The 23,768-nt window shown below is 67.9% G+C and overlaps 3 protein-coding genes and 3 non-coding genes across 6 annotated transcripts; 4 read left to right on the top strand and 2 right to left on the bottom strand.

Moving 5' to 3' along the window:
* Positions 1–138: 138 nt before the first annotated feature.
* On the bottom strand, positions 139–6,233 carry OTUB1 (OTU deubiquitinase, ubiquitin aldehyde binding 1). Its single transcript, XM_068998160.1, has 7 exons — positions 6,128–6,233; positions 5,728–5,789; positions 5,498–5,596; positions 4,129–4,247; positions 2,760–2,844; positions 1,596–1,790; positions 139–427 (listed from the first exon to the last, which is right to left on the bottom strand). Exons 1-7 carry the CDS (start codon positions 6,186–6,188, stop codon positions 230–232), a joined length of 819 nt encoding a protein of 272 aa, XP_068854261.1. The 5' UTR covers positions 6,189–6,233; the 3' UTR covers positions 139–229.
* Positions 6,234–7,310: 1,077 nt separating this feature from the next.
* LOC138100439 (U2 spliceosomal RNA) lies at positions 7,311–7,501 on the top strand. The gene has a single exon (XR_011146820.1). It is a non-coding gene; the product is annotated as a U2 spliceosomal RNA (small nuclear RNA).
* A 1,403-nt stretch (positions 7,502–8,904) lies between these two features.
* LOC138100438 (U2 spliceosomal RNA) lies at positions 8,905–9,095 on the top strand. Its single transcript, XR_011146819.1, has one exon. It is a non-coding gene; the product is annotated as a U2 spliceosomal RNA (small nuclear RNA).
* A 1,427-nt stretch (positions 9,096–10,522) lies between these two features.
* On the bottom strand, positions 10,523–10,713 carry LOC138100440 (U2 spliceosomal RNA). Its single transcript, XR_011146821.1, has one exon. It is a non-coding gene; the product is annotated as a U2 spliceosomal RNA (small nuclear RNA).
* A 1,206-nt stretch (positions 10,714–11,919) lies between these two features.
* Positions 11,920–17,623, top strand: LOC138100317 (synapsin-1-like). The gene is made up of 10 exons (XM_068998129.1): positions 11,920–12,104; positions 12,628–12,685; positions 13,320–13,402; positions 13,960–14,113; positions 14,562–14,651; positions 14,932–14,994; positions 15,321–15,463; positions 16,039–16,107; positions 16,736–16,838; positions 17,330–17,623. Exons 1-10 carry the CDS (start codon positions 11,920–11,922, stop codon positions 17,621–17,623), a joined length of 1,242 nt encoding a protein of 413 aa, XP_068854230.1.
* Positions 17,624–21,083: 3,460 nt separating this feature from the next.
* UXT (ubiquitously expressed prefoldin like chaperone) lies at positions 21,084–23,576 on the top strand. The gene is made up of 6 exons (XM_068998188.1): positions 21,084–21,217; positions 21,548–21,629; positions 22,080–22,144; positions 22,473–22,580; positions 23,293–23,356; positions 23,450–23,576. The coding sequence occupies exons 1-6, from the start codon at positions 21,084–21,086 to the stop codon at positions 23,501–23,503; spliced, it is 507 nt and encodes a 168-aa protein (XP_068854289.1). The 3' UTR covers positions 23,504–23,576.
* Positions 23,577–23,768: the final 192 nt, after the last annotated feature.

Genomic DNA, 23,768 nt, shown 5'->3' with positions numbered 1-23,768 from the left:
CCCCTCCCCCTTAAAGGAGGTTCCCAATCCCCTCCCCAGCCCCCCAAGGGGGTCCCAACCCCCTCCCCAAATAAACACGCTCAGCTTTCGGGGCCACGTCTTTATTGGGGGGTGGGGAGGGGGGGGGGGGTGGGCTGGGGGAGAACGGGGGGAGGGGAGGCGATGCCGCAGCCGGGCCGGGGGGGTTCGGGGAGGGCCCCTGGGCACCGGGGGTTTGGTGTGGGGGGGGTCACTTGTAGAGGATGTCGTAGTGGCCGGGGCGGTAGAGGAGGCAGACGCGGGGCTGGGAGCCCTCGGGGAAGACGTGCGGGTTGGTGGCACCGCCCTCGCCCCGGTCCATGTACTCCACCAGGATGGAGACGTGCAGCGCCCGCGCCAGCGCGATGATGTGGATGTGGTCGCTCTCCTTGCACATGGGCTCCACCTCCTGCGGGCACGCCGAGGGGACACGGGGGTCAGAGGGGGGTGAGGGGGTCAGAGGGGCACAGGGGTGTGTGGGGTGTGAGGGGTCAGCAGGGTGTGAGGGGTCAGTGGGGTGTGAGGGGTCAGAGGGGCACAAGGGTGTGTGGGGTGTGAGGGGTCAGTGGGGTGTGAGGGGTCAGTAGGATGTGAGGGGGATGGGGGTGTGAGGGGTCAGCGGGGTGTGAGGGGTCAGCGGGGTGTGAGGGGTCAGAGGGGCACAAGGGTGTGTGGGGTGTGAGGGGTCAGCAGGGTGTGAGGGGTCAGTGGGGTGTGAGGGGTCAGTGGGGTGTGAGGGGTCAGAGGGGCACAAGGGTGTGTGGGGTGTGAGGGGTCAGCGGGGTGTGAGGGGTCAGTGGGGTGTGAGGGGTCAGCAGGGTGTGAGGGGTCAGAGGGGCACAGGGCTGTGAGGGGTCAGCAGGGTGTGAGGGGTCACTGGGCTGTGCCAGGGGCGTGCGAGGCTCTGTGACCCCTTCCAGGGCCTGTGGGGAGCTGCCCGAGGGGCTGAGGGCGGCTGTGGGGCAGCACGAGCCCCCCCGATGCCCTTGGAGCTGATTGAGGGGCTGGGGGGCACCAGGGTCCCACAGGGCACCGTGCCAGCCCCACCGTGCCCCACACGGTGACAGAAGTGCCACAGGTGCCCTGCTCCTGGTGGCACAGCCCTCAGGTGCCCCGTGTACCCCTCAGGAGGTGACACGAGGGCCACGGGTGCCACAGAGGTGGCCCAGGTGCCCCTCAGAGGGTGCCACGAGCCCCGGGTGCCGGCGCAGGTGGCCCAGGTGCCCCTCAGAGGGTGCCACGAGTGCCAGGTGCAGCGCAGGTGGCCCAGGTGCCCCTCAGAGGGTGCCACGAGCGCCAGGTGCCAGCACAGGTGGCCCAGGTGCGCCTCAGAGGGTGCCACGAGTGCCAGGTGCCAGCACAGGTGGCCCAGGTGCCCCTCAGAGGGTGCCACGAGCCCCGGGTGCCGGCGCAGGTGGCCCAGGTGCCCCTCAGAGGGTGCCACGAGCCCCGGGTGCCGGCGCAGGTGGCCCAGGTGCCCCTCAGAGGGTGCCACGAGCGCCAGGTGCCAGCGCAGGTGGCCCAGGTGCCCCTCAGAGGGTGCCACGAGCCCCGGGTGCCAGCGCAGGTGGCCGTACCTGCTGGCAGAACTCCTTGATGCTGCGGCCGCCCTCGAGGAACTGCTCGAAGAAGCGCCGGTGGCGCTGGAGGCAGCCCGAGGTGAGCAGCCGCAGGTAAACCACCAGGTAGTCCGAGGTGGCCGGCTCGTTAAAGGCCGCCAGCAGCTCGGGCAGCGGCACCCGGCGCTCCACGCGCTCGATCAGCTCCATCAGCTGCGGGGACAGGGACGGGGACAGCGGTGTCACACACACACACGCACACCTGTGTCACACACACCTGTGTCACACACACACACACCTGTCACACACACCTGTGTCACACACACACACCTGTGTCACACACACCTGTGTCACACACACCCCTCTGTCACACACACACACCTGTGTCACACACACACACACCTGTGTCACACACACCTTGTGTCACACACACACCCCTGTCACACACACACACCTGTGTCACACACACCTGTGTCACACACACCTTGTGTCACACCCACCCCTGTGTCACACACACACCGTGTCACACACACCTGTCATACACACCTTGTGTCACACACACACACCCGTGTCACACCCACCCCCTGTGTCACACACACCTGTGTCACACACACACACCTGTGTCACACACACACACACCTGTGTCACACACACACACCGTGTCACACACACACACCGTGTCACACACACCTGTGTCACACACACACACCGTGTCACACACACACACACCTGTGTCACACACACACACACCTGTCACACACACACACCTGTGTCACACACACACCCCTGTGTCACACACACACACACCTGTGTCACACACACACACACCTGTGTCACACACACACCCCTGTGTCACACACACACACCTGTGTCACACACACACACACCCCTGTGTCACACACACGCACCTGTGTCACACACACACACGCCTGTGTCACCCCTGTCACACCCCCCGTGTCACAGCCACACGCAGGGACCCCCCCGCTCCGTGCCAGCCCCGGCTGCTGAACTCACTGCAGCCCCGTGTCCCCTCCGTGCCCCCTCCGTGCCCCCTCCGTGCCCCCTCCGTGCCCCCTCTGTGCCCGTTCTGTGCCCGTTCTGTGCCCCCTCCGTGTCCCCTCTGTGCCCCCTCCGTGTCCCCCAGACCCCCCCTGACCCCCCCAGCCCCCTCCCCGTGCCCACCGTGTTGTGGAAATCCTCGATGGTGAACTCGGTGAAGCCCTGAGCCACCAGCTCCTCCTTGCTCCGCGCCGACACCTCCTTGAACCTGGGGGGACACCGCGGCTCTGGGGGCACCCAAAGGGGGCTGGGGGCACCCAAAGGGGTCTGGGGGTGCCCTGGGGGGACACCGCGGCTCTGGGGGCACCCAAAGGGGTCTGGGGGCACCCAAAGGGGGCTGGGGGTGCCCTGGGGGGACACCGCGGCTCTGGGGGCACCCAAAGGGGTCTGGGGGTGCCCTGGGGAACACCGTGGGTCTGGGGGGCTCTGGGGGGCTGCAGAGGCACCCAAAGGGTCTGGGGGTGCCCTGGGGGGACACCGCGGGTCTGGGGGGCTCCGGGGCCACCCAAAGGGGTCTGGGCTGGCCTGGGGGGACACCGTGACTCTGGGGAGCTCCGGGGGCACCCAAAGGGGTCTGGGGGTGCCCTGGGGGGACACCGCAGGTCTGGGGGGGCTCTGGGGGGCACCCAAAGGGGTCTGGGGGGCTGCAGAGGCACCCAAATGGCTCAGGGGTGCCCTGGGGGGACACCGTGGGTCTGGGGGGCTCCAGGGGCACCCAAAGGGTCTGGGGGGCTCCAGGGGCACCCAGAGGGGTCTGGGGTGCCCTGGGGAGGGACTGGGGGAGCTGCTGAAGGTGCCAAGAGGGACCCAGAAAACATCGCTGGGGACACCCCGACATCCCAGGGGGGCCCAGGTGGGGTTGGGGAGGGGAGGGGGGGCTCAGGGGGCGCTTGGGGGGCTGGGGGTGGGCTTGGGGTGAACTCAGGGGGGTGGGGGGGCAGCTCTGGGGGGGGGATCAAAGTTCCAGGGGGCTCAGGAGGGTTTGGAGTTCCTTTGGGGAAGGTCCTGGGGGAGCCCTGGGAGGGCTCGGGGGGCTCCATGGGGGGGGGTTTTGGGGGGTTCCATGGGGGTCTTTTGGAGGGTTTTTGGGGGGGGCTTTGGGGGGGGGGGGTTGGGAGGTTTTGGGGGGTTTTGGGGGGGTTCCATGGGGGGGGGTTTTGGGGAGTTCCATGGGGGTTTTTTGGAGGGGGTTTGGGAGGTTTTGGGGGGTTTTGGGGGGGTTCCATGGGGGGTTTTTCGGGGGGGTTTTAGGGGGTTCCATGGGGGGTTTTTGGGGGGTTCCATAGGGGGGGTTTGGGGGGGTTTTTAGGGGGTTCCATGGGTGGTTTTTGGGGGGTTCCATGGGGGGTTTTTGGGGGGGTTTTAGGGGGTTCCATGGGGGGTTTTTGGGGGGTTCCATAGGGGGGGTTTGGGGGGGTTTTTAGGGGGTTCCATGGGTGGTTTTTGGGGGGTTCCATGGGGGGTTTTTTGGGGGGGTTTTTGGGGTCCCCACCGCTGCAGCTCCTGCCCGTCCTCCAGCAGAGCCTCCAGGTGGGCGAAGCCGAAGGCGCGGTAGAAACAATTCCCGTCCGGCCGCGTCTTCCGGATGTAGGAATATTTCTGGAGCAGGTCCTGGGGGGGGGACACGGCGGGGGAGGGGCGTGGGGACGCTGTGGGAGCACGGGGGGGGCACGGGGGGGGCAGGGGGACGCCCCCAGGGACACCCGGGCTGCGCCCAGCCCCGTCCCAGTGTCCCACAGCGGCTCCCAGTTCCACACCGGTGCTGCTCCCAGTATCTCCCAGAGCCTCCCAGTATCTCCCAGTGCTCTCCCCAGTCCCCTGCTGGTGTCCCAGTGCCTCCCAGTGTTGTCCCCAGCTCCATCCCAGCATCCCAGAGCAGCTCCCAGTCCCACACCGGTGCTGTTCCCAGTCCCCTGATGGTGTCCCAGAGCCTCCCATTATCTCCCAGTTTCTCTCAGTGCTGTCCCCTGTCCTGTACTGGTGTCCCAGAGCCTCCCAGTTATCTCCCAGAGCCTCCCAGTATCTCCCAGTGTTGTCCCCAGCTCCATCCCAGTGTCCCAGGGCAGCTCCCAGTCCCAAACTGGTGCTGTTTCCAGTCCCCTACTGGTGTCCTAGAGCCGCCCAGTATCTCCCAGTGTCTCCCAGTGCTGTCCCCAGCCCCATATTGGTGTCCTAGTGCCTCCCAGTGTCTCCCAGTATTGTCCCCAGCTCCATCCCAGCGTCCCAGAGCAGCTCCCAGTCCCACGTTGGTGCTGTTCCCAGCCCCGTACTGGTGTCCCAGAGCCACCCAGTGCCGTCCCCCAGTGCTGTCCCCAGCCCCATACTGGTGTCCCAGTATCTCCCAGAGCCTCCCAGCATCTCTGAGTGCTGTTCCCAGCCCCCTACTGGTGTCCCAGAGCCACCCAGTATCTCCCAGTGCCTCCAGTGCTGTCCCCCAGTGCTGTCCCCAGCCCCGTACTGGTGTCCCAGACCCTCCCAGTATTTCCCAGTGCTGTCCCCCAGTGCTGTCCCCAGTTCCCTACTGGTGTCCCAGTGCCTCCCAGTGTCTCCCAGTGTGGTCCCCAGCCGCATACTCGTGTCCCAGTGCCTCCCAGTGTCTCCCAGTGTTGTCCCCAGCTCCATCCCAGCATCCCAGAGCAGCTCCCAGTCCCACGCTGGTGCTGTTCCCAGCCCCATACTGGTGTCCCAGAGCCACCCAGTATCTCCCAGTGCCTCCAGTGCTGTCCCCCAGTGCTGTCCCCAGCCCCGTACTGGTGTCCCAGTATCTCCCAGTGCCTCTCAGTGCCTCCCAGTGTCTCCCAGTGCTGTCCCCAGCCCCATACTGGTGTCCCAGTGCCTCCCAGTGCCTCCCAGTGCCGCACCTTGATCTTCTCCTGGTACACGTGGTCATCCTCGGCGTACTCCTTGTAGAGCTCGGACAGCTCCAGGCGCTCCGAGACCAGCGGGTTCTGCACCGCGATCTGCGGCACAACCGGGGCTCAGCGGCGGGGGGGAGGGGCGGGGACCCCCGGGGGGGGCGGGGACGGGGCGGATTTGGGGGGGGAGGGGGGATTCAGGGGAGGTTTTGGGGCGGGGGTCGGGGGTTCCCCACCTCCTGCTGGATCCGGTCCTGCTGAGCCATGATGGCCTCGTCGTAGGCCAGGCAGTTCACGCCTGGGGGGGACACCGGGGGTCAGGGGGGGCCCCGAGAGACCCCTCCGGGGGGGGTCTGGGGGCTCGGGGGTCCCCCCGAGAGGGTCCTGAGGGGGTGCGGGGAGGGATCGGGGCGGTTTTGAGGGAGCAGGGCGGGGGGGGAGGGGGGGTGTTGGTGCGTTCGGGGGAGCGGGGGCGGCTCGGGGGGTCGGGCGGATTGGGGTGGGGGGGGGGGGGTCGGGGTGATCGAGGCCCTCCCGGGAGGAGCGAAGGCGCCGCGCGGGGGAGCGCCCGGGGGGGATCTCACGGCGAGGGTCCCGGCGGCGGGATGGGGATGCGCGGGGGGGCTGCACCGGTACCGTCGGCATCGCTGCCGCCGAGCGGCTCCGGCTGCGGCTGCTGAGGCTCCTCCGCCGCCATCGCCGCCCTGCCCGCCCCGCGCCGCTTCCGGGTCAGCGCCCGCCGCTTCCGGGGCACCGCCCGCGCCGCTTCCGGGGCAGCGCCGCTTCCGGGAGCGGGGCCCGCCCGCGGGGCGTGGCCGGAGGCGCTGACCGCGCCCCCGCCTCCCCCCGGGAACGGGCGCGGCCCCGGTGCGGGGAGGCCCCGCGATCCCCGGGAGGGTCCCCGGGAGGGTCCCTGGCGGGGCCGGGGCCTCTGCCGCCGCCACGGCCCGGGCCCCGCTCGCCGCAGCGGCCCCGGGGCTTCGTGACGTTTAGAGCGAAAATGAAGGGAAACGGGGATTTGCCGTTAATTGCAGCGGGCAAAGTAATGGGAAAGGCGTGATCGGAGCTCTGAGAACCGCCGGGGAACGGGGATCCCCCTCCGGTTAAACGGAAACTACGGAAAGAAGGGGGTTCGCCTGTGTTTAAACTCCTCCTCCCTGCGCCGGTACCGTCGGCATCACTGCCGGACTGGAGGCGCTGGGGAGGAACTGGGATGGGACTGAGGGAACTGGGGGAGGGACTGGGAAGAAGCTGGAAAGAGAAGGATCGCACCCCCTCAGGCGCAAGGGTTGGACCCTCAGCGCCGCTCCGTGCCCGGGGCCCTGCGGGGGCTCCTCCGTCTCCCACCGCCATCCCCGGGGAGACCCCCGGGACCCTCCGCGGGGCCTCTCGTCCAGGGCATCGCAGGGCAGGTGTGCACAGGTGACACCCCGCAGAGCGGCCCCGAGCAGGACCCGCCCCCTGCTCCTCCTCGCTGCTCACACCAGGGGCAGCCAGCGTTCCCAAAATCCCGAATTCTCCCCGTTCTCCCCGGGCTCCGCAACCCCGCTTAAAACTTCCCGCGCTGCCGGGGCGAGGGGCGGGGCTATGCAAACGAGACGGGGAAACCGAACGGCGAAAGGCATCACGGGAGCGCCGTTCCCGGGGCGGTTCGGGGTCCGGCGCGCTCGGAGCGAGCGGGGCCGGGCCGGGGCTGCGGGATGCGCTGGGGAAGGAGCCCGCGAGCGGCGCCGGGAGGCGGCGAGGGCGGCGCGGGGGGAACCGGGAGGTGCGGGCGGGGCGTGCGGGGCCGGGAGCGCGCGTGGGGCGGGGGGCGGGTATCGCTTCTCGGCCTTTTGGCTAAGATCAAGTGTAGTATCTGTTCTTATCAGTTTAATATCTGATACGTCCTCGATGAGAGGACTTCATATTAAACGGATTTTTGGGCTCGGGAGTTGGACCCGGAGCTTGCTCCCTCCGCTCCGCGCATCGTGCCGGTATTGCAGTGCCTCCGGGAACGGTGCACCCCTCACGGGGACATCTCGTGGTCAAAGACAGAGCTGACCTGGGCATGGCTTCATCCTGCTTCTATCGCGATATCAGCCCCGCTGGGGGCCCTCGCTGTGCCCGCCGCGGTGCTCGCTGTGCCCGCCCCACGCATCGTCCCGGGATTGCGGCGCCTCCGGGAGCGCTGCACCCCTCACGGGGACATCCAATGGTCAAAGATAGATCCCAAATCGGGACTTATTATCGTGCTTCTATCGCGATATCAGCCCCGCTGGGGGCCCTCGCTGTCACCGCCCCTGTGCTCGCTGTCCCCGCTCCGCGCATCCTCCCGCTGTTGCGGCCCCTCCGGGAGCGCTGCACCCCTCACGGGGATCTCAACTGCTCAAAGATCGATTCCCAAATCGCAATGAATGAGTATTGATCGTGGCTTTATCGCGATATCAGCCCTGCTGATGTGACTCGCTGTCACACCCCGGTGCTCGCTCTCCCCGCCCCGCGCATCGTCCCGCTGTTGCGGCGCCTCCGGGAGCGCTCCCCCCTCACGGGGACATCCAGTGGTCAAAGACAGAGCCGAAACGGGGACTATTTATCGTGCTTCTATCGCGATATCAGCCCCGCTGCTGGCCCTCGCTGTCACCCCGCTGCTCGCTGTCCCCGCTCCCTTCACCGTCCCGCTGTCGCGGCGCCTCCGGGAGCGCTGCCCCCCGCCCCGGGCCCTGCCGTCGCTCCAAGCCCGTCTCGGCCGCCGCTCTCCCGCTCGCTCTCTCCCCGCTGCCGCCGCACCGACCCCGCTGCCGCTCCCCGCGCTGCGGCCGCTGCCGGGCCCGCGGCTGCCGCTGCAGCGCTGCCGCCGCTCGGGGCTCTCCCGCCCGCCCCCATCCCCTCGCAAGGCCGCGGAAGGCGGCGCCGACTTCTCCTCGCTGCCGCTGCGGCCGCAGCGCCGGGAACGCCGGAATCCCGTCCCGGCCGAGCTCTGGGCAGCGCGGTAAAAACGCGGCGTGCTGCTGGTGCTGAGAGCGGGCTGAGAGCTCGGGGAGAGCGGGGCTGGCTCGGGGCGGCCGTGCGGGCCCTGAGGAGCGGCGGGGCCGCGGCTTTGCTCGGGGAAAGGCGTCCCGGTCCCCCCCGGGCGCGTCCCGCTCCGAGCCCCGCGGCCGCCCCGGAGAGAACGGTGGGCGGGGTTCATAGGGGCGGGGCTATGCAAATGAGACGGGGAAACCGAACGGCGAAAGGCATCACGGGAGCGCCGTTCCCGGGGCGGTTCGGGGTCCGGCGCGCTCGGAGCGAGCGGGGCCGGGCCGGGGCTGCGGGATGCGCTGGGGAAGGAGCCCGCGAGCGGCGCCGGGAGGCGGCGAGGGCGGCGCGGGGGGAACCGGGAGGTGCGGGCGGGGCGTGCGGGGCCGGGAGCGCGCGTGGGGCGGGGGGCGGGTATCGCTTCTCGGCCTTTTGGCTAAGATCAAGTGTAGTATCTGTTCTTATCAGTTTAATATCTGATACGTCCTCGATGAGAGGACTTCATATTAAACGGATTTTTGGGCTCGGGAGTTGGACCCGGAGCTTGCTCCCTCCGCTCCGCGCATCGTGCCGGTATTGCAGTGCCTCCGGGAACGGTGCACCCCTCACGGGGACATCTCGTGGTCAAAGACAGAGCTGACCTGGGCATGGCTTCATCCTGCTTCTATCGCGATATCAGCCCCGCTGGGGGCCCTCGCTGTCATCCCCAGTTTCTCGCTCTCCCCGTACCGCGCATCGTCCCGCTGTCGCGGCGCCTCCGGGAGCGCTGCACCCCTAACGGAGATCTGTGCTGGCCAAAGATAGATCTGAAACCGAGATTTATCGTGCTTCTATCGCGATATCAGCCACGCTGATGTGACTCGCTGTCACCCCGGTGCTCGCTGTGCCTTCTCCGTTCACCGTCCCGCTGTCGCGGCGCCTCCGGGAGCGCTGCCCCCCCTCACGGGGATCTCAGCCGGTCAAAGCCGCGGCCCCGCCGCTCCTCAGGGCCCGCACGGCCGCCCCGAGCCAGTCCCGCTCTCCCCGAGCTCTCAGCCCGCTCTCAGCACCAGCAGCACGCCGCGTTTTTACCGCGCTGCCCAGAGCTCGGCCGGGACGGGATTCCGGCGTTCCCGGCGCTGCGGCCGCAGCGGCAGCGAGGAGAAGTCGGCGCCGCCTTCCGCGGCCTTGCGAGGGGATGGGGGCGGGCGGGAGAGCCCCGAGCGGCGGCAGCGCTGCAGCGGCAGCCGCGGGCCCGGCAGCGGCCGCAGCGCGGGGAGCGGCAGCGGGGTCGGTGCGGCGGCAGCGGGGAGAGAGCGAGCGGGAGAGCGGCGGCCGAGACGGGCTTGGAGCGACGGCAGGGCCCGGGGCGGGGGGCAGCGCTCCCGGAGGCGCCGCGACAGCGGGACGGTGAAGGGAGCGGGGACAGCGAGCAGCGGGGTGACAGCGAGGGCCAGCAGCGGGGCTGATATCGCGATAGAAGCACGATAATAAGTCCCGATTTGGGATCTATCTTTGGCCGGCAGAGATCCCCGTGAGGGGGGAGCGCTCCCGGAGGAGCCGCAACAGCGGGACGATGCGCGGGGGGGGGAGAGCGAGCACCGGGGTGTGACAGCGAGTCACACCAGCGGGGCTGATATCGCGATAAAGCCACGATCAGTACTCATTCATTGCGATTTGGGAATCGATCTTTGACCATTGGATGTCCCCGTGAGGGGTGCAGCGCTCCCTGAGGCGCCGCAACAGCGGGACGATGCGCGGAGCGGGCACAGCGAGCACAGGGGCGGTGACAGCGAGGGCCCCCAGCGGGGCTGATATCGCGATAGAAGCACGATAATAAGTCCCGATTTGGGATCTATCTTTGACCATTGGATGTCCCCGTGACGGGTGCAGCGATCCCAGAGGCGCCGCAATCCCGGGACGATGAACGGAGCGGGCACAGCGAGCACCGGGATGGGCAGCAGCGAGAGCCCCCAGCGGGGCTGATATCGCGATAGAAGCAGGATGAAGCCATGCCCAGGTCAGCTCTGTCTTTGACCACGAGATGTCCCCGGGGCGGGGTGCACCGTTCCCGGAGGCACTGCAATACCGGCACGATGCGCGGAGCGGAGGGAGCAAGCTCCGGGTCCAACTCCCGAGCCCAAAAATCCGTTTAATATGAAGTCCTCTCATCGAGGACGTATCAGATATTAAACTGATAAGAACAGATACTACACTTGATCTTAGCCAAAAGGTCGAGAAGCGATACCCGCCCCCCGCCCCACGCGCGCTCCCGGCCCCGCACGCCCCGCCCGCACCTCCCGGTTCCCCCCGCGCCGCCCTCGCCGCCTCCCGGCGCCGCTCGCGGGCTCCTTCCCCAGCGCATCCCGCAGCCCCGGCCCGGCCCCGCTCGCTCCGAGCGCGCCGGACCCCGAACCGCCCCGGGAACGGCGCTCCCGTGATGCCTTTCGCCGTTCGGTTTCCCCGTCTCATTTGCATGGCCCCGCCCCTATTACCCCGCCCCTTGGAAATAAACCCCGGCATTGAAACGGCTCCGGAGCCCTGTGGGGGAGGGGCGGGCCCGGGAGTGGCGGGGGGGGCGGGGGGGAGGGGTGTTCCCAGACTCCCGGATTTTCCACCAAGGACCATTTTCCCCTCTATGACGTCACCGACCCCGCCCCTCCAGCCCCTCCCCTTTCTGCAGAGCCAGGGGCGGGGCTGTCCGTGACGTCACGGAGGAGCCACGCCCATTCCTCGCGGGGTGTGGCCCGGCCGGGGTGGGCGTGGCCGGATGTGAGCGCGCGCGGGGGCGGGGCGGGGCGGGGCCGCCCGGGGAGGATTTTTGGGGGCTCATCCCGGAGGTGGCTCAGCCCAGAGGGGACCCCCAGGGCCCCCCCCGCCCCCCCCCCGGGGCCCCTCCGGGAGCGGGCCCATCCCCTTCCCCTATAGCTTCATCCCCTCTAGCCCCATCCCCTATAGCTCCATCCCCTATAGCCCCATCCCCTATAGCGCATCCCTGCAGCCTCCCCCATCCCCTATAGCTCCATCCCCTATAGCTCCATCCCCTATATCCCCTTCCCCAGTAGCCCCATCCCCTATAGCCCCTTGCCCTATAGCGCATTCCTGCACCCTCCCCCATCCCCTATAGGGCCCGGCCCCCTGCCCTTCTAGAGCCGCTTTTCCCGCGGTCCCTCCCCTATAGATTCCCTTTCCTATAGGGCAGCCGGACCCCCTCCCACAGCCCCCCCTGCCCTGTAAACCCCTTCCTATAGGGGTTTCTCCCCCTATAGCTCAGCCCCACAGCCCCGAGCCCTGCCAGGCCCCCCAGCCCTGGCCTCTATAGGATGAGCCCCTATAGCCCTGCCCCCCCCAGCCCCTAAAGCCGCCCCTCAGGGCCCCCCCAGCCCCCCGGAGCTGCCTCGGGACCCCCTCAGGGGGCATCTATAGGGTGCATCCATAGGGGACGCCCGGGGATGGAATTCCTGCGGCGCCGCCTCTCGGACGGGAATTTCCTGGCGGGGGGGATGGGCGGGGACCCCCCCGGGGCGGGGCCGGGGGTGGGGGGGACCCCCCCTGGGGGGGGAGGGGCTGGGAGACCCCTCCGGACCCCCCCCACGGCCCCGCTGCTGCTCGTGATTGCCCCCCCCGGCACCGACTGGTACGTATGGGGACCCCCCCCCCAAATTCCCCCGATAGGGACCCCCCCCGATTCCCCGTGGTGGGGGCCCCCCCCCAAATTCCACCCCCCAGGCCCCCCCCAATTCCCCCAATGGGGACCCCCCCCCTCAAATTCCACCCCCCAGGACCCCCCAAATTCCCCCCTCATGGGGACCCCCCTCTTCTCTCCCCTGCTGGGGACCCCCAAATGCTCCCCCCCCTTCCCTGGACCCCCAAATCTCAAATCTCCTTTGAGACCCCCCGGGACTCCCCTCCCCCCCCCGGCTCCTGGGGAGGGGGCAGTTTGGGTGGGGGGGGGGCTCGGGTCAGTTTTGGGGTGAAGCTTTTGGGGAGGGGGTCACATTAAGGGGGGGGTCATTGTGGGAGGGGACACTTTGGGGGTGGCAGATTTTGGGGTGGGGGGGGTGGGTTGAGATTTGTGGGGACACCCGGGGGATGTTTTGGGGGGGGGGGAGGGAGCATTTTGGGGTCTCTCCACTTTTGGGGTGCCCCCCCCCCCCCAGGGTGAAACCCTTCAAGGGTAAATCCGTGCACGGGGACGTGGAGCTGCGCGTGGAGCAGGTGAGTTTTGGGGGATCCCCCCCCCTTCCCCTTCCCTAATTTTGGGACACCCCCACCTTCCCCCCCATCCCTCGGTTTTGGCATCGCAGCGGTTTTGGGGTTCAGGCAGCTTTTGTGGGCGGGGGGTGTCCTGGGAATCCCCTGGATTTTGGGGGCTCCTCCTCGATTTTGGGGTGCTCTGAACCTCCCGTTCCTCCCCCAGTTTGGGGTTTCAAGGTCAGGGAGGATTTGGGGATCCCCTGAGAGATACTGCGGGGGGGAGGGGAATTTTGGGGTGTCCTGAAGTCATTCCTTGTCTCGCTTCCAAGATTTTTGGGGTCTCCTGGAGGTTTTGGGGCCTCGGTTCCCCCTCTGAGTTTCAGGTGCCCCCAAACCCCCCCCCCCATTCCTCGATCCAATTTTGAGGGGAAAAAGAGAGAATTTTGTGGGGGGGGGGCCTCATAAATTTTAGGGTCCCCCCATGTGAGATTTTGGGACTCCCCAAATTTTGAATCTAAATCTCTTTTCTCAACCCGATTTGGGGCTCCAGACAGGTTTGGGGCGGGATTGAGGGATCCCGGGGAGGTTTTTGGGGGGTCCAAGGAGGTTTTGGGGTGTCTCCCCCCCCTCCCCCCTGGATTTTGGGGTCCCCCAGGCCCAGTTCTCGGAGCTCTCCTTGGCCGCCTCCACCCACGGCGCCCTCAGCGTCACCATCGACACCCCCCGGGGGGGCACCAGGTAGGATTTGGGGTCCCCCTTCCCTCCAATTTTGGGGTTGAAATCTGACATTTGGGGTCCCCCCCTTCAATTTTGGGGTTAATATTTGGGGTTCTGGGGGGTGCCCCCCTCATTTTCGAAGTGAAATTTGGGATTTGGGGTTCCCCCCTTCGTTTTTGGGGCTGAAATTTGGGGTTCTGGGTGTCCCTCCCTCGTTTTTGGGGCTGAAATTTGGGGTTCTGGGTGCAATTTGGGGGTTCAAAGGAAGATGGGGGGTGTGCTAAGGAGATTTTTGGGGAACTCCAGGGGAGATTTGGGAGCATGGGGAGGATTTTGGGGCTTCAGGAAGGAAACTCGGGGTTCAGGGTGGGATTTTGGGGCACAATTTGGATTTCGGGCTGCGGCCGAGGATTTTTAACCCCGAGATTTTTGGGGGGGGGGACAAAGCGAAATGTTAGAGGTCAAATTGAATTTCTGGGGTGGATTTTTTGGGGATTTTAGGGTGGGATTTGGAAGGGAGAGGGGGTGGGGAATGTTGGGGACCCCCCCCCGACCTCCCCCCTTCCCCCTCCCCCCAGGCGGGTGCGCCCCGACTTCGTCCTGGTGCGGGAAGCCCCCGAGGGGGGGGCGGGGGACGCCCCCCGGAAACTCCTGGTGGGGCTGCACCTGGGGGGGGTCCCCAGCACCGACCCCCTCCCCGCCCTGTACGGCTTCGCCCACCCCCCCTGCCTGGTGCGTGCGGCACTGGGAGCGACTGGGAGGGACTGGGAGGGCGCTGGTGGGACTGGGAGGGGCTGGGGGGCACTGGGAGGGGATTGGGAGGGACTGAGAGGGCACTGGGAGGGTACTGGGGATCACTGGGGGGCACTGAGAGGGGACTGGGGGACACTGGAAGGTGACTGGTGGGACTGGGAGGGCACTGGTGGGACTGGGAGGGAATGGGGGGCACTGGGAGGGGATTGGGAGGGACTAAGAGGGCACTGGGTGGGACTGGGGGGCACTGGGAGGGGACAGGGTGGGGACTGGGAGGGACTGGGGGGCACTGGGATGGACTGGGAGTTGGGAGGGGACTTGGAGGGGGCTGAGAGGGACTGGGGGGGCAGTGGGAGGGATACTGGGGGAGCACTGGGAGCACTGGGCAGAGCGATTCCCTGGCCCTTGACACTCCTGGTGCTCCCAGTTTGCCCAGTTGGCTCGGCTGCAGCGGGAACTGGGCCCCGAGGCCTTTCCGCTGGTGCCACAGCGCTTCTGTAACCGGCCCCGGGGACTGGTGAGCACTGGGAGGCACTGGGAGGGACTGGGAGGCACTGGGAGGGGACTGGGATCATCTTGCCCCAAGTGGGGGGTGTCCCTGGGGTGTCCCTGGGGTGTCCCTGGTGTCACTGGGGTGTCCTGGGGGTGTCACTGGTGTCACTGGGGTGTCCCTGGTGTGCCACTGGTGTCCCTGGGGTGTCCCGGGGGTGTCACTGGTGTCACTGGTGTGTCACTGGTGTGTCACTGGTGTCACTGGGGTGTCACTGGTGTCACTGGTGTCACTGGTGTGTCCCCAGCTCTCCGGCCCCACCTTCCCCATGACGGTGACGCTCAGCCCCGCCCCCGCCGGGGTGGGACAGGTGAGACCCCACCCCTCCCCCAATCTGCTGGTGGGCGGGGCCTTCCATGGGCGTGGCCTGTGCCGACCACACCCATGGGGTGGGGGCGGGGATTTTGGGGTGGGCGTGGCCCAGAGGAGGAGCCCCATTGGGGCGTGGCCAAGGGGGGCGTGGCTCGGTGTGGGCGGGACTCAAAGGGTGTGGTCAGCGGGGGCGTGGCTTTGGGTGGCCGTGGTTCGGTGGGCGTGGCCTTGGGTGTGTCTCCACGGGCGTGGCCGTTTTGGGCGTGGCTCTGGGTGGGCGTGGCTCGGTGTGGGCGGGGTTTCTCACCCGTCCCCTCCCCCCAGGTGCGCGTGGGGACGCCGCAGGTGCTGGGGGCGGTGGCGGCCGCCATGGGCGGGGCCCGGGCGGGGGCCCTGGTGCGAGGGGGCCCCGCGGGAACCCAGCGGCTGCGGGTGCAACGCATCGGGGACGAGTACCGGGCCCTGCGGTGAGGCACTGGGAGGGACTGGGAGGGCACTGGGAGGGACTGGGAGCGACTGGGAGGGATTGGGAGGGCACTGGGAGTGACTGGGAGGGACTGGGAGGGCACTGGGAGTGCACTGGGAGGGACTGGGAAGGACTGGGAGGCACTGGGAGGAACTGGGAGGGACTGGGAGGCACTGGGAGGAACTGGGAGGGACTGGAGGGCACTGGGAGGGACTGGGAGGCACTGGGAGGGACTGGGAGGGCACTGGGAGGGCACTGGGAGGGACTGGGAGCGACTGGGAGGGACTGGGAGGGCACGGGGAGGGCACGGGGAGGGACTGGGAGGGCACTGGGAGTGCACTGGGAGGGACTGGGAAGGACTGGGAGGCACTGGGAGGAACTGGGAGGGACTGGGAGGCACTGGGAGGGACTGGAGGGCACTGGGAGGGAATGGGATGGAACTGGGAGTGACTGGAGGGCAGTGAAGTGGGCGTAGCCTCGGGGGGGCGTGGCCTCAGCCTGGTGGGCGGGGCTTGGGGTCCCGGGGGGGGTTGGGGACCCCCCCGGACACGGCCCGGTCCCTCTGTCCCCCCCCAGGTGGTCCCTGGGGGCCGGGGACGCCGCGGGGGAGGGGCCGCAGGTGGAGCCGGTCGCCCTCAGCCCCAGGTGAGCGAGGGGGCGGGGCCAGAGGGGCGAGGGGGCGTGGCTTTGTGTGGTGGGCGGGGCCTGGGGCGTGGCTTTGGAAGGGGTGGGGCCAGGGCGTGGCTATTCAAAAGGGGCGGGGCTATTCAAAAGGGGCGGGGCTATTCAAAAGGGGCGTGGCCATGGGGAAGGGGCGTGACTGTGGAAAGGGTGGGGGCAGGGTGGGGTTATTCAAAAGGGGCGGGGCTTCAGAGGCGTGTGGTGCCATGGGGAAGGGGCGTGGCTGTGGAAAGGGGGAAGGGCGGGGCTATTCAAAGGGGGCGTGGCCACGGGGAAGGGGCGTGGCTGTAGAAGGGGTGGGGCCAGGGCGGGGCTCTTCAAAAGGGGCGTGGCCACGGGGAAGGGGCGTGGCTGTAGAAGGGGTGGGGCCAGGGCGGGGCTATTCAAAAGGGGCGTGGCCACGGGGAAGGGGCGTGGCTTTCAAGGGCGGGGTTCTCACATCTGCACCGAAGCGCTGGGGCGGGGCAAGGGGGTGTGGCCGTGTGGGCGTGGCTTCAGAGAAAGGGCGGAGGGGTGGGGCTGTGGGGTGGGCGTGGCCCAGGTGAGGGGGTGTGGCCGTGCTAAACCCCACCCCCTGCCCCCCATCCCCCAGGCACCGGGGCTGGGTGGACGCCTGCGCCGGCCTCTTCGGGGGCGTTGACATCTGTGCGGTGGAGGCGCTGCGGGGTCCCGACGGGCAGGAGCACATCGTGCAGGTACCCCACACCTGGGGACCCCCCCTGGGTACCTGGGGCACCCCTGGGGCACGCCTGGGGCACCTGGAGCAAATTTGAGGCACGAGGGGCACACCTAGAGCACACCTGAGGCACCTGGGGCACACCTGGGGCACACCTGAGGCAGCTGGGGGGCACCTGCACACCTGGCGGACTCTATCCCGGGCACACCAGGGGCACACCTGGGGCACACCTGATGCACCTGGGTCACCCAAACACCTCACTCCTGGCACCCACCTGGATACCTGGGGCCCTCCCACACACCTGGCTGATCCCCATGGCCACCTGGGGCACACCTGGGGCACACCTGAGGCACCTGGGCCACACCTGGGGCACACCCGAGCCACCTGGGACCCCCCATCCTTGGGGTTCTCCTGAGCACCTGGCTCCCCCACATTCCTGGGGTCCACTGCACACCTGGCCCCACCCCCCAACCCACCTGCGCCCCCCACATCTGCCCCCTCCCCCCGCAGGTTCTGGGCTCGTGGCTGCCGCTGCTGGGCCCGGGGGCGGCCGAGGATCGGGGCCGGATCGTGGAGCTGGTGCTGGCGCGGATGAGGGCGGAGCTGCCCCGCCCACGGAGCCCCTCCCCCGCTCGGCCACGCCCACAGGTAACGGCCCCTCCCCCCACATCCCCCTCCAGGGCCACCCTGGGCCCCCCAAGTGTTGAATTCAGGCCCCCCCTTTGCGTCCCCACAGATGTCGGCGACGTCGGCGTCCCCCCGGCCGGGGACCCCCCCCCAGCAGCGACCCCAACCCCAGGGTGAGCGAACCCCCAACGTGGCAGCTCCGCCTCCCCCCCGTCCCCAATTCAGGGAGCCCCAAAACCCAGGGGAGCCTCCCGGATTCGGGGGGTCGGGGTCAATGTGGGGGCTCCGCAAAATACAGAGAACCCCCTTCCCCTTCCCCCCCCCGCAACAAACGCTAAAATGGGACTTCCAAAAATTTGGGTTTCCCCAAAAAATTCCTGAGACCCCACCCCTGCCCTCACCCCAAATTTGGGGATGTTCCCAAATCCTGCGGTTCCTCAAAGCAGGGACCTGGGAACACCCAAAATCTGCGGAATACCCCCCTCCCCCTGCCCTACTTGGGACCCCCCCAAATCTGCCCCTCCTCCCGGTGCTGGGCCACCCCCAAATTTGGGGGATTCTGCCCAAAACGGGGACCTTTACCTGCCTCAAGCCCCGCCCTTCTCAGGTGTTTCTCTTCCCCCACAGGGGCCCCGCCGCCGTCCGGCCCCGCCCAGCCCCGCCCCGCGCCGCAGGGACAGCCCCGCCCCCAAATGGGTGGAGCCTCACCGCGCCCCGCCCAGCCCCGCCCCCAAACCCCGCCCAGCGCTGCTCAGCCCCGCCCCCAAACCCCGCCCCCCTCCCCGCAGCCCCAAGCCCCGCCCACCGCCGCACAGCCCCGCCCACCGCTGGCTGCTTCCGCGCCTCAGCCACGCCCACCCACCCCGCAGCCCCGCCCACAGACCCCGCCCAGCGCACAGCCACGCCCTCAAGCCACGCCCACTTCCCCACAGCCACGCCCACAAGCCCCGCCCACTTCACAGCCACGCCCTCAGGCCCCACCCACTTCCCCACAGCCACGCCCTCAAGCCCCACCCACTTCCCCACAGCCACGCCCTCAAGCCCCGCCCACTGCACAGCCACGCCCACAAGCCACACCCACTTCCCCACAGCCCCGCCCTCAAGCCCCGCCCACCGCACAGCCACGCCCACAAGCCCCACCCACTTCACAGCCACGCCCTCAAGCCACACCCACTTCCCCACAGCCACGCCCACAGGCCCCGCCCACCGCACAGCCCCGCCCACCAGGTCCGCCCACCTCCCCCCAGCCCCGCCCCCAGGCCCCGCCCCCCTCCCCCCAGCCCCGCCTCCCACGCTCCCCCTCCGTGCCCCAGCCCCGCCCCCAAGCCCCGCCCCCCGCCGCCGTGCCCCGCCCCCCGGGCCCGCAGGCCCCGCCCACCACCCGCCAGCCCCGCCCCCAAGCCCCGCCCCTCGCCCCCAAACCGGCTCTGGCCCCCAAACCGGGTGGAGCCCCTCCCCCCAGGTAAGTCGCGGGGGGGGCTGTGAGGGGGAGGGGGCGCGGCCCGGCCCCCCCCGGGCCCCCCTTTGATCCCCCCCCCCCCCCCAATTCCCCAGCCCCGCGCCCGAGCAGGGCCCGCCCGAGAGCCTGCGGGCGCTGCGGCAGAGCTTCGCCAGCCTCTTCGCCGACTGAGGGGGGGCCGCCACCCCAAAACCCCCCGGGCACCCCCCAGACACCCCTCAGACCCATTCGGGGGGGGCCCGGCACCCGCCACCCCCTCCAGATCCAGCCCGGGGGTCCCCGGTGTGCGGCACCCCCCGATTTACCTAAAGGGGCCCCTGCGACCCCCCAAATTCCACCTGGGGGGGTGCTCAGGCACCCAGGACCCCCAAACCCCATCCCGGGACCCCCCAACTTCCACCAGGAGGGCCCAGGACCCCCAAAATCCATCAGTGGGGGGGGGACCCGGGCCCCCCAAACCCAGCTGGGGGATGGGAAGTCAGGAACCCAAGACCCTCCCCCGGTGTCCCCCCCTCCGTCTGTGCTCGCCAGGTGTCCCCCCCTCCCCCCCCCGCACTGCTGGGGTTGTCGTGATCTATCGTGACAGTGTAAGCCCCGCCCCCCCTTGGCCCCGCCCCTCCGCTTGGCCCCGCCCCTTTCGCTCCGCTGTTGGGGGGGGCAATAAAAGTCCCTGAGCTGCTGCCGCTGTGTCACTGCTGGGGACAACGGGGGGGACCCCAAAATTTGGGGGGGGAGGTGGCAGGTGGCCCTTTGGGGGAGGGGGAGGGGGGAAAAGGAGACTTCACGCCGGCGGTGACACGTGGGGGGACACACGAGTGTGTTGTAGAGATCCTATAGACCCTATAGATACTATGCAGACTCTAGACCCTATAGATCCTATAGACCCCATAGATGCTATAGACCCTGTAGACCGTATAGACCCTATAGATTCTATAGATACTATAGACCCTACGGACCCTATAGATCCTATAGAGACTATCGACCCTATAGATTCTATAGGTCCTATAGACCGTATAGATCCTATAGGCCCTATAGATTCTATCGACCCTATACACCCTCTAGATCCTGTAGACCCTAGCGATCCTATAGGTCCTATAGATCTTATAGACCCTACAGACGCTATAGATCCTATAGACCTTATAGATCCTGTCGATCCTATAGACCCTATAGATCCTACAGACTGTATAAATGCTATAAACCCTATATACCTTATAGATCCTATAGACCCTATATACCCTATAGGTCCTATAGGTACTATAGACCCCATAGACCCTATAGGTGCTGTAAAGCGTATCTACCTTATAGATCTAATAGACCCTATAGACCCTATAGATACTGTAGACCCTATACACCCTATAGGCGCTGTAAACGCTATCTACCTTATAGATCGAATAGACCCTATAGACTCTATAGACCTAATAGATCCTATAGATCCTATACACCCTATAGACGCTATGTACCCTATATAGCTTATAGATCCTATAGACCCTATAGACCCTTCTGATCCTATAGATCCTATAGACCCTATGGATTCTATAGACCCTACAGATCCCATAGACCCTATGGATTCTGTAGATCCTGTAGCCCCTATAGACCCTATAGGTCCCTCGCAGGGTTGTGGGGGAGGTTGGCCGGGGGGCGCGGACCCCCCTCACTGAGCCGGGGGCGGGGCCCTTGGGGGGTGTCCGCACCTGGGTGGGTTTCTGGGGTGTTCCTGGGACCCTTTTTGGGGGGGGGGGGGGAGGGGGTGGGTGCTGACACCTGGGTCCAGGTTCGGGTTGAATTCCAGCGTTTCGGATGGAATCCCGTGGGTCTGGTTTTGGGAAATGACTCTGGGACCCCCTCCCCCAGAAAGGGACCGGTTCCACCTAAAAACGAGCGAATCCCACCCAAAAACGAACGAATCCCCCCCAAAAACCGGGTCCAGGTGTGAGAACGGCCCCCAAAAAGGACCCAGGGGAGCCCTCTCGAGGCCGGGCTGAGCTCCTGGAGAATCCGAGGCCGCTGCGGACCGTGCCAAGGCGGGGGAGCGCCGGCAGCGCGGGCGGGGGGGGGGGAGGGGGGGGGGATGTCGCGACATGCGACCACGATAACCCCGGGGGAAAGGAGGGGGGAACCGCGGCCCTCCCGCCCGCCAGGGGGCGCCCCAACGCCGAGGCACCGGCGCGCCGCGCGCCGATGACGCAGCGCCCTCGCACCGCCCCCGGCGCCCCGCCGCGCGGCGATGACGTCAGAGGCAGCATGGCGGCGGCGGCGGAGAAGGTGCAGCGCTACGAGGCGTTCGTCAGCGACGTCCTGCAGCGCGACCTGCGGTGGGTGACGTCATATCGCGACTCAAACCCCACCCCCACAACGCCCAGGCCTCCACTCCCGCGCTCTGGCCACGCCCACGCGCATTGGCCACGCCCCCTCCCCCCGGCGAGTGAACCCCGCCCCCGAACTCTGCCCGGGCACGTTCGGGCCACGCCCATTTAAGCCCCGCCCCGTGCGCTCTAACCACGCCCCCGAGCCCCATAGCCACGCCCCCAGCCCTATAACCACGCCCCCCGAGCTCAGACCACGCCCCTTTGGGCCCCACCCACGGGTGCCCCGCCCCAGCGGCGACCCCAGGCCCGACCCCCGCCCACCATCGCCCCCTGCAGGCGCGTGCAGGAGCAGCGCGACGCCGTCTTCGAGCAGCAGGCGCAGGTGCTGCAGCTCCGCTCCGCCCTCTCCCGCCTCCAGGTGTGCGGGTTGGGGCGTGGCCGCCGGGGCGTGGCCGGGGTGTGGCCAGGGAGGGGCCTGGAAGGGAATTGGGGGGTGTGGGGAGGCACTGGGGGGCTCGTTGGGGGGGTCTCTGGGGAGCTTGGGGGGTTATTTGATGGTCCTTGCGTTGGCTCTGGGGGATCTGGGGGGTTTCGGGGTGCCAGGGGTGTTTGAGGTCTCTGTAGGGGCAGAGGTTGGGGGTCCCTGGGGGTGTTTGGGGGTCTCTGTGTTACATCGGGGGATTTGGGGGTGCCAGGTCCCTGTGGGAGCAGAGGTTGGGGGTCCCCGGGGGTGTTTGGGGGTCTCTGTGTTACACTGGGGGATTTGGGAGTGCCAGGGGTGTTTGAGGTCCCTGTGGGGGCAGAGGTTGGGGGTCCCCGGGGGTGTTTGGGGGTCTCTGTGTTACATCGGGGGTTTCGGGGTCCCCAGGACGCCGCCGCCCCCCTGCGCACCCAGGTGGATCTCGGCTGCAACTTCTTCGTCAGCGCCGAAGTGTGAGTTGGGCTGGGACCCCAAAAACCTCCTGACAACCCCCCCAAAGCCACCCCTTGACCACCACAGGGACCCCATAACCCCACCTGAGTGACCCCAAGACCCCCCAGGACCAGTCTGGGATGCTTTGGGACCCCAAACCTCACTTAAGACTCTCCAAAATAACTCAGAACTCCCCCCCAATATTCCCTTTGAGATCCCATAACCCCCCCAGACCCCATAAATCCCTGAGATTCGATACCCCTGAGCTTCCACAACCCCCAGGACACCCCATCAATCCCCCAGGGACGCCCCCTAACCCCCTTTTCTCGTCCCCCCCGTGCCCCCCAGCCCGGATCCCCGGCGCGTGTTCGTGGCTCTGGGCTTCGGGTTCTTCGCGGAGCTGACGCTGCCCGAGGCCCTTCGGCACCTGGAGCGCCGCAGCTCCCTCCTGCAGCGGTGAGAGCCCCCGGCCACGCCCCGGCCACGCCCCGGCCACACCCTCGGCCACACCCACACGCCCCTGGCCACACCCTGGACATTGACCCCACCCTCACCCTCGGTCATTCCCCCTTGGCCACGCCCCCACACGCACAGCCCACGCCCATTTAGCAAGACCACGCCCATCAAGGCCACATTGCTTTGAGGAGCCACGCCCTCTGTGCCACGCCCTCCGTGCCATGCCCTCCATGCCATGCCCCCCATGCCACCCCCCATGCCACCCCCGTGCCACGCCCTCCATGCCACACCCTCCATGCCACGCCCCCATGCCACCCCCCATGCCACCCCCCCATGCCACCCCCGTGCCACACCCTCCATGCCACGCCCCCATGCCACGCCCCCCATGCCACCCCCCATGCCACCCCCGTGCCACGCCCTCCATGCCACGCCCCCCATGCCACGCCCCCCATGCCACGCCCCTGCCCCAGCTGGTTTGAGGGCGGTGCCGAGCCCCTAACCCCGCCCCTTTCTAGCCACACCCACTTAGGCCACACCCCTTTTGCCCTCACCTGTGGCCACAGGAGGATCCAGGTGGGCAAACCACGCCCCCTTCGTGCCACGCCCCGACCATAAAAGGAAGCCACGTCCCCCACGCCCTATGACCAAAAAAGGTGTGGCCACGCCCACAGCAGAGCCCCCGCCCCCTCCTGAAGCCCCGCCCCTCCCGCAGGCTCAGCGATTCCCTGACGCGGGACGGGGCCAAGATCCGCGCTCACATCCGCCTGGTGCTGGAGGTAACCCCGCCCCCTTCCCTGGCCACGCCCCTTTCACCTGCGGGCTCCACCCCCTCCCTCAACCCCGCCCCCAACGCTCTGCCCCTCCCCCAGGGCCTGCGGGAGCTCCAGGGGCTGCAGGACCCCCCCTCGAACTCCGACCCCTGAAGGCCTCGGACGCCTGGGCTGGCCCTGCTCTCCTCACCTGTGTGTAAAGTCGGAGTAAAGCGGAATTTTTTAACCTGGGCGTGCTGTGTGTGCGAACCTGGAGCGAGGGGCGTGGCATGGCAGCCGGGGGGGGGGGAGCTCGGAGTAAGCCTGGAGGAGTCCATGAGTAAACTGTGAGCAGTGGGGAGGGTGCTGGGAGTGAGCCTGGAGTAGCCGGAGTAACCCTGGGGAACCTCGGAGTAAGCCCGGAGCAAGCTCGGAGTAA

Source organism: Aphelocoma coerulescens, chromosome 31 (genome assembly GCF_041296385.1).
Source record: "Aphelocoma coerulescens isolate FSJ_1873_10779 chromosome 31, UR_Acoe_1.0, whole genome shotgun sequence".
Classification (NCBI taxonomy): Eukaryota; Metazoa; Chordata; class Aves; order Passeriformes; family Corvidae; genus Aphelocoma; species Aphelocoma coerulescens.
The sequence above is the reverse complement of the archived record's forward strand: the minus strand, read 5'-3'. Positions and strand labels throughout refer to the sequence as shown.